General features: G+C 42.9%; 1 protein-coding gene across 3 annotated transcripts in view; it reads right to left on the bottom strand.

Annotated features, from left to right (window-relative positions):
* Positions 1-10,151: 10,151 nt before the first annotated feature.
* Positions 10,152-14,102, bottom strand: part of PRKCQ (protein kinase C theta) — a 54,082-nt gene continuing 50,131 nt past the window's right edge. For all 3 annotated transcript variants that reach the window (XM_062491723.1, XM_062491722.1, XM_062491724.1), the window contains 3 exons: positions 13,218-13,406; positions 12,524-12,652; positions 10,152-11,897 (listed from right to left, as the gene is read on the bottom strand). In XM_062491723.1, coding sequence (XP_062347707.1) covers positions 11,742-11,897; positions 12,524-12,652; positions 13,218-13,406 — 474 coding nt within the window. In that variant the 3' untranslated portion in view covers positions 10,152-11,741. The remainder of the gene's footprint in view (positions 11,898-12,523; positions 12,653-13,217; positions 13,407-14,102) is intronic.

Here is a 14,102-nt window from a genome sequence, read left to right as displayed (position 1 = left end):
CCAGGCTGGGAGATCTGGGGGTGCTCATCTGGAGAAGAGAAGGCTCCAGACAGACCTCAAAGCCCCTTCCAGTGCCTAAAGGGGCTCCAGGAGAGCTGGAGAGTGACTGGGAACAAGGCATGGAGTGACAGGACAAGGGGGATTTGCTTTCGACTAAAAGACAGTAGGTTTACATCAGATATTAGAAAGAAAATTCTTCACTATGAGGACGGTGAGGCCCTGGGACAGGGTGCCCAGAGAAAGCTGTGGCTGCCCCTGGATCCCTGGAAGTGTCCAAGGCCAGGATGGATGGGACTTGGAGCACCCTGGGATTGTGGAAGGTGTCCCTGCCCATGGCAGGGGGTGGAACAAAATGGTCTTCAAGGTCCTTTTCAGCGTGACCCTAAGATTTTACATAGGGGACCCCTTAGATGGTAGTTCATTGTTTGGAGTTATCAAAGAGTGAAAGGCCAAAAATCCACACACTAAAAAAATCCCTAAATCATTGCCTGGCAAAAAGCATCTAGATCTAAACCTTGTGCAAGGTTGGGTATTCAAGGAGAGCAGAGGCTAAATTTGTGGGTTTTTTCTATTTGCTCTCTAATTTAGGCGAAATCTCCTCTGTGGTCAGCATCAGCTCCATGTCTGCAAAATGAGAACAGTATTGGATACTTTTTTTTTTTTGTCCAGTTAGACCAAACTCTCCACTGAGAAGGCAATTCCTCATCTGTGCCTCTACAGAACTGAACACAAGAGGGCTTTTCTTCTGGGTGAGATTTCAAGATACCGCTGCAAAATAAAGGATCTCTGGGTTCTTTTTTGTGTTTATGTGCAAAACTTTTTGTTTGCTTTTTGGAGACTGTTTGAATGTTTACTTGTAAGAATGTCTGCAGAAAGTTAAGTTGTCAGGAGAATTGGTGAAAATAAATATTCATGAGAATACTCTTGTTTCAAACACTTTTCCGGCCATCTGTAAAAGCTTTTTTTATTATTATTCAAACAACGCTGAGCTTTTTGCAGATAATTTGCCAAAAAAAAAAGAAGACTTTTTTCCCCATTTTCTTTTTTTTTTTTTAAATTTTATTTTTGAGAAGCAGCTGATGCTGTAGTGGCAAAATCATAATTTCTGATGTGTGATTAAATATCCAACAGTGACACAAATAGCCAGGAAGGAGTAATGAGAACACTACTGATGTGCTATTAGAGAGATAAAAATATATTTAAACCAACTATTTTGTACAGAGAACAAATTAGTAAAAATACCACCTGTTTGTGAATAATTAAGGCAAACAAAACATTCCCAATATATCAAATAATTTGTTTATAGCAGCAATTCTCTTTAATGTTGCTGTGTTGCCTTAGTGTTGTTACACATGAACCTTCTGTTCATAAGAAAAATTCTTCACTGTGAGAATTTTCTTCTTTTTTTCATGTGAATCAGGAGTAACACAGCTTAAACAATGTTTCCTTTATTGGTCTTTTTATCTGTGTTTTTCACAATCACATCAGCAGATAATCTCCAAAGTACTCTGACTCTACGTCGCCACACCTGCTTTTTAAGGAATTCTTCCTTTCCATAGGAAAGGAAGTGTGCAGAGGAAATATTTGCCCTTTGCTAAAGGTAAATCTGGAAAATGGGATTATGCCCAAATTTATTCTGTATTGCCACTGCCACAAAATTATATTTTCTGTTGATATTCTATTCCTTTTTTACATCAAGTTTGGAGCTGAAAGAGAGGGAAAATTAGGAGGATCCTCTTTTCCTTAGATTTTCTCTGCACAAGGACTTGTCTCCATGTTGGGGAGCTGATTGTGGACCATGAGTTCCAGTGATCTGACCCAGCTGTGAGTTTTCTCTTTTCATTCCTTCCCTATTCCACAAGTTTTTGTTCAAGATTACTAAAACATTTGATGTGCTGTTAAACTCTACACTATTCTTCAGCAGTGATTTACACAAGTTAATTATTCATTGCATGTAGCTGTTTCAAAATCCTTAATTGATTTGTCTTTTTGGTTATGAGGCTGTGTAAGAAATTTGCTTCCCTGCAGTGCTGTGTATTCCAGTGTGCCCATATCTCAAATTCCTAGGCTGCCACTTCTGCTGAAAGTCCTGGGGCCAGATATTTAATTTATCTCTACACAGAGAGGTGGAATCTGCTTTAAAACTCATCACGATCTCTCATTTTTCTTTTAATGGGGATTTTTCCAAAGCACCTTGAATCTGCAAGAAATTTCACCCGAAAACATCCCAATGGAATCTTTTCATGGCATTTCAATTTTTCTGAAATCAGCCACTGAAAACCTTGAGCAAGCCATAGGTGCAAAGGAGAAAATTTCCTCCTGGCCCATTGCACCAGGGTGGTAAGAAAGCAGGAACCCACTTCATGGTGCCCAACTCCACACGGTGGGTGAAATTCAGGGCTCAGAGGATGAAGACAGTGAGATTCCAACATTTCCTTCTGTAGCAGCACTGATGAACACTTGAGGTAAGCAATGTCCTTCCAGAGGAGCCATCTCCAGCATTCCAGGGGCCAGGACCAGCCCTGCCATCAGTGTGGGTGCACCACGTCCTGGTGCACCTTTTTGGGTGAAATAGGTCAATGTGACAGCAAGAGTGAATGGGCCCACAGGAAAATTCTCTTTTCTTCCTAACAAATAACTTTCAAGAATTTTTTCTCCTTCCCCCCCCCCCCCCTTTTTTTTAACATTCTGTCCCTCAACTTGAGCTATTATTATAATTTTGAACACTTCTCCTGAAGTGCAGTCTCTGCTGCAGACTTTGTCCTGATTCTGATTGATCAACAGAGACATGGATCAGGAAAACACAGTATTTATGTATGAGGGAGAATAGCAGCCGAAGCTCAAAATGAATTTTCTTTCTCTAGATTTCTCTTTGATACATAAGCTTAGAATTTTAATCTGACTTTTGTATCTACCATGATAATTGGGAATCACAACCAGCTGGGTACCGTGTAGTTTGTGGAGGGAGGAATGGATGAATTTTAAGCACGGACTTCACAAAGCTCTCAATTCTGAAGGACTTTGTACAGATCAAACCTGAACCAAAATCAATAAGGATACATCTCATCCATGTCTTTATACCATGCCCTGCCTTAGACCCCAATTTGGATGGCACACACAGCAGTGAGTTTGGGCCCAGACTCTGAATTTATGTTGAAAAATAAATTTTCCTCCCCACTCTTAACAAAACTGACTCACACTCTGCAGCTCCTGTCCTCCTGCTCTCCCTCATCAATTCTCTTTTCCCTTTCACACATCAGCTGCAAACATCTCATTTGGCTGGGATGCTGAAGGCAGGCTCATCTCTGGCAGTTCCAGACTGTTGATTCAATCAGCTCTTACATCAGCACTAACACAAGTAAGTGAAAAAGACTTGAATTTCATCACCTTGCTAAAAAAGTCAGATGGATTTCTGGAAGGATTATTCGATTTGCTTCACTAGGTTTTATAAAGGTTTGTACACAGCATTTAAACTACTATTATTTACTTTTAACAAGCTATTTATGTCCTACTCTCAACTGCCTAATCAATACTGCTCTCCCATCTGTTCCAAGATCCTGACATCAGCAAATTTCAGTTCTCTGCTGAGTGAGTAAAAAGGAAGGAATAATTTAAACACAGTGAGTGAATGAGAGAAAAAGAGCCCGATAGAGACAGAGATGAGCTAAATCTCCATGTCCAAAGATGGCTAGACATGCAGGAATTGTGGATTCAAGTCCTCAACTTGCTAAGGACATTGCTGAGAGCATTGAAGGAAGATGATAGGATTCAGAGTACATAAAAGTGGTTTCTTTCCCTAGCAGGAAGAATACTTTAATAAATTTTATTTCAAGTTAATTTATTGTAGCTTCTGGATTTTTCTTTACTTTGCCCTGGAACAGACCCAGAGGCTTCACCCAGGCATTTCCAAGTGCACAACTGGCACAAAGTAACTTCTGAAATAAGTCTGGAGAGATGAAATCCCCACTCTGTGAGCTGAAAGATGAGACAAGGATGAACATCTGCATGTGCAGAGGGGTGTAGAAGAGCAGAGGGTTGATCCAAAGGGAAGAGACCTCAGCACATTGCTGCCCTGCTATTGTCAAGGGCTCAGGAGATACCTGGAATGTTTTACAGTGGTGCAAATCTGGAATAATAACACGGAATTTTTTGGATGAGGTCACTTCAGCATGGGCTGATTTCTCCTTATTTGGAGATGGAAGGCCTAGAAAGAGGGGGATCAGAGCAGTATCTTCAGCCTGTTGGCATTATCACCAGGAACTTGGTCAGGATATCACAGAGATCACACCTGGGTTTACTTCACAGCATTTTTGGCGCTTGCTATCAAGGTAATGAACACTTAGCACTCCAGGGGTAGGCTGTAAGAGGATTATGAGTTTCTGTGACAGTAGTAATTAGTCCTTCGTGACTGTAGAGGGAGCTGAGGTTGTGCTTAGTCAGGTACAAACACCTACACTATACACACTCCAGAGGAGGTATAAATCACAGACCTGATTTCTGCAGCACTGTAATGTTACCTGGGCTGCAAATGTGTCACAGACACAATATTAACTCAGTCTGGTGTCGGTCTTACAGGCTGCTGGAGAGTGTTTCACTGGACTTGTTTGTTGATCCCCTGTTTGAGATGGGATCAACCTTCCTCTCCATGTGCCTCTGCTGATCATGTGAGATCCCTGTCTTATTGAGCTGGACCCTTGGAGTACCTGCCAGTGTTGGATTAATGGCTGGAATCCATGGCATTAGAGGTCTTTTTCAATCTAAATAATCCTATGATCCAATGATCCATATAGCTAAACTCAGATGAAAAAATAAGGTTTGTCCTTATTGGTAAAGAGATTCCAAATTTAAAATCCATCTCAGGTCTACAGACTGTGGAGAAGAAAGATCCTTACCACATCAAGCAAGATTTATGTCATTTGCAGAGCCAGGCTCGAAGATAAACACTTTCCAGACCTCTCCTCTGCAGCAGCAGAAGAAGCACAAGGTTAATCCAAAATCTCTAACCAAATGAACAGGCAGATATTTTGGGCTGATTCCCTGGTATAAATCAGGCATTGTGCTGGGGACACTGAACCACACCTGTGGTAAGTCATGCTGGAAAGCTGCCTCCTCTGGAGTGCTGAGTTATTCTTCTGAAAATGAAGAGCTTGGTCATAGTTCCACCACTCTTCAGTGTCAGTGACTGGCTGAGCATTGATGGTGAGGATGAAATGTGCATTTCAGAGAATGACTCCACAGAGACCAGTCTTTATTATTTCTTCATACCAAGAAAAATATTGTACATTTTCTCCAGCAGTGGCCCTCTGCAGCCCCAGGCTTGAATTTTCCTTGTTGCCATCACAGCTATGTCTAGACATAAAATTTTGGAAGACTTTGGAAGCACAAGATCTTAATGTCCCATATGCTCCTGTGCTGGCAAAGAACCGCATCACAGACCTCCAGATCTCCATTGGAGACCCTCCATTTGGAACATGGGAAGTGCTGTAAGGTGGTTGCTGCTGCTAAAAGCAGTGATTTGAGCTATAAGAGCTGTCTTTCTTCAGTGGTTATTCCACATAGGTCTGTGAAAGTGTTGCTGATTCTCAACAAGGTATTTAATTGAAATATTAAGGCACTTAGTCCTCATTTTAGAAGGTTCAAGCCCTGCTTTTGGCTGTTTTTCAGCCAAAGCTGCTGTGGTCTTTTGGGGAGGCTTTCAATTTATTCCTTTCTTTTCAGTACACCCAAAGAAAAAGAAGCAAGTCTGTGATTTGGTGTAGAGACAGATGAGCACAAAGGAAAACTAGCATTCCTCTTCCCATCTGATTTCCAGTGTCACTGGATCTCCTGAAGAGCCAAACCACATTATTAAGCTTTAACATCTTTATGAGAAAGGTCTCTCGGTGTCACTGCTGACCTCTACCTCACTATCTCAAAAATGCCACTGTGCCCAGGGATTTATTATCCCTATGATGATTGTGTGCTTCATTTCCCCCATTTTTTCAGTTTTTTTCACTCTTTTCATTCTGCCCAGGATGACCAGAACTGAGTTGATTTGCTGGGTGGATTATTGTTCCTTTTCAATGAGCATTGCTATTTTGTCCCTTTTTCTCCACTGCTTTGGCCCCATGACATTTTTTGGGCAGGAAGAGGGGAGGCAATGAGAGGTTATATCTTGAACAATTTCACCCTGGTGGAAAATACCAATAACTTAAAATAAATATGCTCACTGAGATATCACATTATCCTGCTGAGCTCATGTATAGCAGAGATAAAATGGCTTTTTTAGAAGTGATTTTTCTTTCTCCACCAGCTGAATGGAATATCAAAATACACAATTTAAAGTAACTGTTAGAAAAAAGGTTACACACGATGCTATCAACAGAAGGGAGCTGAAAATTAAATGGAAATGATTACCAAAGAACTCATTTCCTTTGCTACTAGGAGGCTAACAACAATAATGAAATAGAATTTAGAAGTGAAAGCTGAGATTCTTCCTTTGATGTCTGAATATTTTCATTTTATGTTCCTTTAAAATAAAAGGCCACATCATAAATTAAATGTGATACTTAATTTTTATTTTGTCTCCACTCAAGCACCATGTTTTCCTCTAGGTGTTTATTAAAATAATGATTCACCTTCCCAGCTGCTGTGCACTGGCAGGTTTTTGTTTAGGCAGAGGAGCAGCATGAGCTGGGTGATTGCTGGGTCCCAGACAGGTAGAATCCAGTTGACTCTTGGAACAGAGATTAAGGTTTGTTTTTTTTTTAATTCAACATGTGAAAATGCAGAATGGGAAAGAGCTGATGCTCTTGAGCTTATTAGCAATTGAGCATCTCCTACGATGTATCTCCTGTGATTGAATCACAGAATGGTTTGGGTTGGAAAGGACCTTAAAGCCCATTTCATTCCACCCCCTGCCATGGGCAGGGACACCTTCCACTATCCCAGGGTGCTCCAACCCCTGCCCAACCTGACCTTGGACACTTCCAGGGATCCAGGGACAGCCACAGCTACTCTGTGCCAGGGCCTCACTACTGTCTGAGTAAACAAAATAAATAAAAATTTCTTAACTTATGATCTAAAACTACTTTCTTTTAGCTTAAAGGTGTTTCCCTTCAATTCTCAAAACACCATAACTACTGAGCTTGGTGTCTCTCTTATTATCACTGCTTTAGTATGGGAGAAAGGAATATGGGAATGCAGTGCCTGCCCTCTGGTCACCCTTAATGAGGATGCATCAGGAGGATGGAGGATTTCCTTAATGGAGTTTCTTCAGCAACTGCAGGAAACATGTTGATAACTAATTTTTGATGTTTCTTCTTGCAAGACTTGACTTCTTGAGTGCAAGTGCCTGCTGGAGGGAGAATTCCAGGCCTGATTCCACTGCTTACAGAGAGGTATCCATGGCTGTTGGGGGTATTCTGGGGAAATAGAGCTGTGGGATAAGTCACAGATTGTAGGACATATCCATATTTACCTGAAGTCCTCCAGGATAACCCAAGGTGTCTCAGAGATGCTACCTGACTAAAAGCAAGCAGTTGAACTTCATTCTTCTGCTGTAGACTTAAAAATTAAACTTAAAATACTTGAATTAGGACCTGAATCCAGATTCAAAGCAGACTATTTGGATTTCTAGGGGAGATGTCAGAGCAGGAGTGGCAGCTCTGTGCTACCTGGGAGGCCAGACCAGAGCCATTCTGGTCTCAGGCTGTCCCATCCTCTGAAATCTCCAAAAGTTCTGTGCTTTGGCTACAAAAGCAGCTCTAGGATGGTACTGATGGCTTTGAAGGAAAACAGCAGAGCTCTAATTGAAACCAAAGGATGAAGGGAAGTGTTACATAGCATTACACCAACCTGTATCCCTCTTTTCTTCCTTACTTGCCTTTTCTGCCCTTGCTTCACCTTCCACAACTCAATGCTGTTTTTTCATTTGTTTCACATCTCATCTATTTTTCAGTTTTATGTTTGTGCACATAAACACTGAGGTGATGTAGAAGATAAAGGACTCCAAAGTGCCTTTTACCAACAGTGGAATGGACCCCACTACAGCAGGTATAGTCACTGGGCTGCACCCAGTGCCTGTTACAGAAGAGCTAAAAATACACTTATTTCCTGTATTTCACCAGCTCTGCATGTGCTGTGATGTACCAGAGATAAAATTTCTGTGTAAGAAAGGAAGGTAGAAAAGCTTCCTGAGCTCTGCACTGAGACCTCTTCTGGCTTCACACCACAAGACATATTTTGAGCCACACGCTGATGATGATCTGGTAGCTGCAGGTGATGTGGCATCCCTGGAATGAGGGAGCAGTTAGGAGCCAGCTGGGATCTCTAATGTGGGTTTTAGATGTCTAAGGTATAAATATAATTAAAAAGGGAGGAGTCAGGACAACTGACTGCAGGACTCACTCTTTGGAGTTGTGTTGTCAGACAGGGATTTTGGTGACACCTCTGTACTGCAAGAGTGCCTTGTAACAACTGGGCAAAGTTGTCTTTCCTTTCAGCACAGGCTGCAAAGAACATGATGGGGTGCAGGACAGAACTTGGTTTTCTTTTCTGAATGCTGAGGAGATGTGAGACCAACCCACCTCCTCTTGGAAGTCTTTGCAGGAGTGCTGAAATCAGGGCTGTCATTTACAAGTGACTCCCACTCATCCTGATTTGGTGGATGCCAACAAGTAGGAATGCATACATCCATCAAGTGAGGCAGCAAGACCCAGGAAGGAGCACTTGGGTGCTGGGGACTCCCAAAACTTGAGTTGAAGCAGGTGGTGCTAGAGGTCAGACCCTGATGTTTGATGTTCCTGCAGTAGTGCTGTGATCCCATGGGGCTTCAGAACGGGATTGAGCCTTCAGCAAAAAAATAAACAAACCTGTCAAGCCCCATCTCCTATGCCATAAAATGAACATTGCGTGAGGGAGGGGAGAGAGAGATAGGGCAATGGGGGTGCCAGGTTCGGCTAAGGCAAAGGAGCATCTCTGTGGTACCTGATCATTTCAGTGTGGGTGTTTGGCTTTCAGCCCTCCCTGGCTGTTATCTCTCAATCACTGTCACCACAGGAAAGCATTTGCTGCTTCCCACGTCACTCTTCACACCCCACAGGCACAGCTGGGACACACAGCGAGCATGTTTGTGGTGGCTGGTACCCACCTACCCCCATCTCCCTGCCCCCAGCCTCAATGGGTTTATTGGGTTTTCAAGCTGAAGATGCCTTGCAGAGAGAAGCAGGTGCTTCTTGTGGTTTGCATCAAAAGCTTCACTCTAATCCTAATGCTGTGCCTGCTCCAGCAGTTACTCAGAGTTCCTCCACAAGTCATGCTTATGGGACCACAGTTGGAGTGCAGAGAGCCCTCCTTCTGATCAGAGAGGTGTTAAAAGCTTTTTCTCTTCAGTGACTTAACCACAAGAGGTGAACCAGTACCCTCCTTCCTTAGTCTATGCTCTTGGGTTGTCCCTGCATTGGTGTCAAGACCAAACTGCTGTGCCAAGAGAACATCCCTAGCAGTCCTTCAGGGATACTGCCAGTCCCCAAACACTTAGAAATACAGTCTCTGGATGGAGAATGGATCAGGCTGGCCAGACTCTGTCAGAGTCATGGACACACTCAGGCCCTCACAGGACTTGGCTGACCCAGCCTCAGTCAGGTGTCAAAGGACGATGTCCTAAGTCACCCTCTTTCAATAACAACCTCTGCACATGTCCTCTGCAACCCCTCTGAGATACCAGACCCCATTCAGAGCTGTGTCACCTTCTGGTAGTAAAAAGGAGCATTTCATTCTCTTCCTGGATACCTTTGCACAGCACCAAATCCTTGGTTTAGATATTGCCCTGTGGAGCAGTTACAGTTGTTCAAGTGCTTGCTGCTGCTGTGTATTTATGGGTGGAAATTCCTGTGGGGAACATTCCCCAGACAGCAGAGAGCCATTTTAATGACTTTTCTAAGCACCTCTGTTCTTTGTCCATATTTAATCACTTCAATGCCTATTTCCCAATTATACACAACATTTTATTAAACTGTACAAACAGCACTGGCATTTAAAAAATTCATGTTAACCATTCTAATTAAACATGATGACTAGCTCCACAAAGTGTGAGTACAGATCTGCCCCTGCCCCCTCCCCCCCCCCCCCCCCCCGAATTTCAATTTCATACAGATCAAACCAGGATTTCATCAGAATCACTGGACTGACAACTGTTCTCAGGGTGTTCTGCTCTTCTTGTTGACTTCAGGCACTTCAGCCCTTGCTCCTGCTGGGTTCTGTGTCTGCAGTCACTGCCAGTGACATCCCAGCACTGCCTGCGAGGCTGTATTCATCCTATTGGGAGGTCCAAATTGACAGCTTGGACCAGCAGAACCAGGAAGGCACCTCTGAAGGGAACCTGATTTTGGGATAACTCACCTTCTACAGCTTTCTTCTCCATGGACTAGAGGTTGATGCAACAAAGCTCCAAATGTATGTTCTCCAAACAGATCCCAACACCAGACTGACTGCCTAATCCTAAGTTGTTAAAAAGTCTTCTTTTTAGGCTCTGACTTGATTTTGACCCAGTTTTTCATGTGTATCTCAGTGACAAGAAGTAACTGGGTGGTTTCACAGATCTCCAACCTCAGAAAACAGTGCTCCTTTATTTAAAAGGATCCCATGATGAAAGGATCCCAGAAAATACATTTTTTTTTAACCCACCACAGACTGCAAAGGGATAAAACACACAGCAGAATGTCACAAGGTGGGAGGTGAGGGCCACCTTCACCTGATGTGCCTCCTGCCCTGTGACCATTGTGTGTAGCTGTGCCAAAGAGCTGGGACACCATTTAGAGAAGTACAAAGTAAATCAGTCTTGCAGGACCAAGTATTTCAAGTGAAATACCCAATTCTGTGACTGGAAAGCCACTTTTACAATGCTTAAACAGTGGTTTGAGGAAACATGTTGCATTTTTCTCATGTAGTTTTAGGTTAAAATGTCAGCAAGCCCCATTGAGACCTTGCCCCGAGTCTGGTGTGAGAAGACACTTTAGAACAGGGTTCTCAAAGCATTCTGCAACTTCCAATCCTTCCTGCTCAGGCACTAAGTGTAAACCTCTGGTTTTCTGTACCGATCTTGGCACTTCCTTTGGTAATGATCCATTGAGATGTGCAGATGGTGGATTGGGCACCTGAAAAAAAAGTCTCTGTCCTATGGAGAAAAATTGAGTCCTAACACCTGTGAGCAATATTTTTAAAGGGTGTAGGGAGCAAATTTCTTCTTCAAAGCTGCATACACTTAGGCAATTCTGCACATGTAGAAGTGGAGGTTACCAAAGCATCCAACCTAAGTCTTCCCTGATACTCTCAGGCCTTGAGCAAACCACTTTTCCTTCAGAAGAAGGTGGGTCTGGCTCAGAGTTGCAGAAACAGGCACTGACATCACCAGAAACTCAAATATACTTATTTTTCCTTACAGAGAAACCTGTTGACTGTGTGTACAAGTAGTGGGGAACAGATTTTGGCACCTCCTCATTTTCAGATGCTCTCAACTTCAAGAACATTGGGAAGAGAGACAAGAGAGACTAAAAAATACCACAAAAAAAATTCATCATCAATGAAGAGTGGGCTGGCATCTGCTGTGGACTGGAATAAGTCAGAAGCCTCCAGGCATGGTACAAACTTTCACTGAGGTGCTTTGTTTCTGGAGGGTTCTTGATAAAAATAACCATGCACAGTCTTCAGTGGACAAAGTGCTACTCAAATCATTACAGAGAATTCCTTCAGTAAGGCAGATCTCAGGAAAATATTTTCTCCATTTTAGGGTTCACGAAAGAGAAGTTGCTGAACATATTTTGGTCCATGCTGTTAATCAGTGCTCTGTCAGCACAGGACAGTCTGGGTTTTTCATTTAGGAATTCCTTGTCGAAGTTGCTACAGTCACTTGGAGATTTCTTCAAGAAAAGGAAAAAAAATTGATGTCAAACCACAAATAATCAGATCTTTATTACCGTGGTACTGGCCCTATCAATCTGCTTCCTATAGGCTCAGCTCAGCCTTTAGTTGGGAGCCAGTAAATATAAATATTATAAAGGAGCCACTTAGACTATGAGCCAGGTATTCTGCCAGGCAGGGATGTTACAGATCTGTAACATAGCAGACTGAACTCACCAATTGAATAACAGTTGTGGAAGACTGTAAAATGAAAGTATGATGTTCTTGTCAAATTAAGTTCTATTATTGTTATTGATAGGACTTTAATAATTTAATGAGACTGTTATTAATAGTCAGAATTATTCTAATTTTGCCAAACACCTGGTTCCTGAACAGTTTCACCTTCTGCAATGCAATGAAAGATAATCCCTTCAGAATGGGCTGCAGTTATGTGGTGAAGGGAAGGTGTTACCCTGCTGCAGCAACTGAAAAAGCAATGAATTTATGATTTCTCAGGTGTGGGCGTGCCAGACCCAGGCTTGTAGCCACCACAAAGCAGTATTGTGAGGCTCAGGTCAGGCAACCAGTCAAAATGCAGAGTTTAGAAGACAAGGGATGGTGAAACTGAAAGAAGATCCATCCTTACCACTCTTGGTTTGAAGGGAGGCTCCATCCTTCTCTCTTCTAAAGCTTCCCAGTTGATTTCCTGGAAAAAGGCATGCTGGCGGATGTTCCCTCTCGCTCCCAGTCTCCTCTCAGGCTCTCTTACAAAAAGCTGGAATATTGATTCCACAGGTTAAATTCTCTGATGATAATACAGGCATAAAGCAGGGTGGAATGTATAATTATCCAGAGTCAGTGCAATGAGAAGAGGCCATAATGGAGAAAATGTTGGGATTTTTTTGCCTAAAGAAGGAAGTTTACTGAATGGTATAAAGATGATTACTGCCTCCAATCCTGACAGAAGTACAGGCTGTTTGGGCAGAAAGATGGCATGTGCCCCAGAAAGAGATGTTCAACATCTCAGTCTGGTGTAACCCTTAGTTTGAAGTATTTTTTCCAGGAGTTAACAAGCCTTGCACCTTAGGAACTGCTCTGCAAATAAACTGATTTTTTAAACTCTCAAATAATGATCCCTGCTGGTGTCTGTGAGGAGCCAACATCACAGATCAGGAGAAGGAAGACACACAGATCTCCTCAGGGGAGAGGTGTGCTTTGATGCCTATAGGAAAGACAGTGACTAAACTAAATCTGTTCCTCTCTATAACAGCTGAAGACAAACAAATTGAAGACAGTAAGTCTGGCAGAAAGACTTTCATTTGAGGGGTGATAATTCTTACCTTCACCAAAATGTCCTTTGCATCCTTGTCCAGCCAGCGAGGGTAAAAGGGGTTATCCATACGGATGGACTGGAAGAGCTCCTCTTCATCTTGGCCGTGGAAAGGGGATTGGCCAATGAGCATCTCATACAGGAGGACACCAAAGGACCACCAGTCAACTGAGGTGTTGTACTTCTGCCCCAGCAGTATCTGCCCAGAAAGAGAAGCCACAAAGGCAGAAGTAATATGTCTGACACGAGTTTTTCAACTCCAGGAGGGTGGACAGATCATGGCCTTGCAACTGCAACTCTGCTCTGCAGAGTAGGCGATCAGAGGTGCTTCCCCCTGCCTGCAGCAGGATCCAGAAATCTGCCAGTGGTGCAGAGCCTGTGGCTGCTGGAGCAACGAGGCACAGCCACACCCCAGTGCCAAAACAGTCCCTGGCACTACAGACAACAAGCTGCATGTAACTCTTAAGTTAATTGAACAAATCCTTGGCAACCAGAGAGATCTCAAACATAAAAATGAGACAGGTCATCTTTAGCCTGCTCTTCAAGGGTTCAGATCAGGCTTGTGAAGCTCAAGAAGACAAATGGTCACGTATTAGCCTTTTGGGATTGATTCCAGTGACACTAGCTGAGTTTTAGAATTACAAATGTGGCAGCATGAAGGTACTTTAGGACTATCAGTCACTTAAAATGTGTGACTCAACCCCAGCAAAATCTTCCCCAGGAAATACATGAAAGGAGTTGTTGATCTGTCCTCTTGAGACCAAGTGGGTTTTAGATGGAGGAATGGGAATTTGTCCTCACTCAGTCCCTTGGTTTGTGCCTTTCATTGTCACCTATAAAGTAACATCCAGCTGGAGTGACGAAGTCCCCAGGGTCTAAAGTGCCATCACCAAGT

Source organism: Cinclus cinclus, chromosome 4 (genome assembly GCF_963662255.1).
Source record: "Cinclus cinclus chromosome 4, bCinCin1.1, whole genome shotgun sequence".
NCBI classification, from domain to species: Eukaryota; Metazoa; Chordata; class Aves; order Passeriformes; family Cinclidae; genus Cinclus; species Cinclus cinclus.
This window is presented reverse-complemented; position numbering and strand designations above follow the sequence as displayed.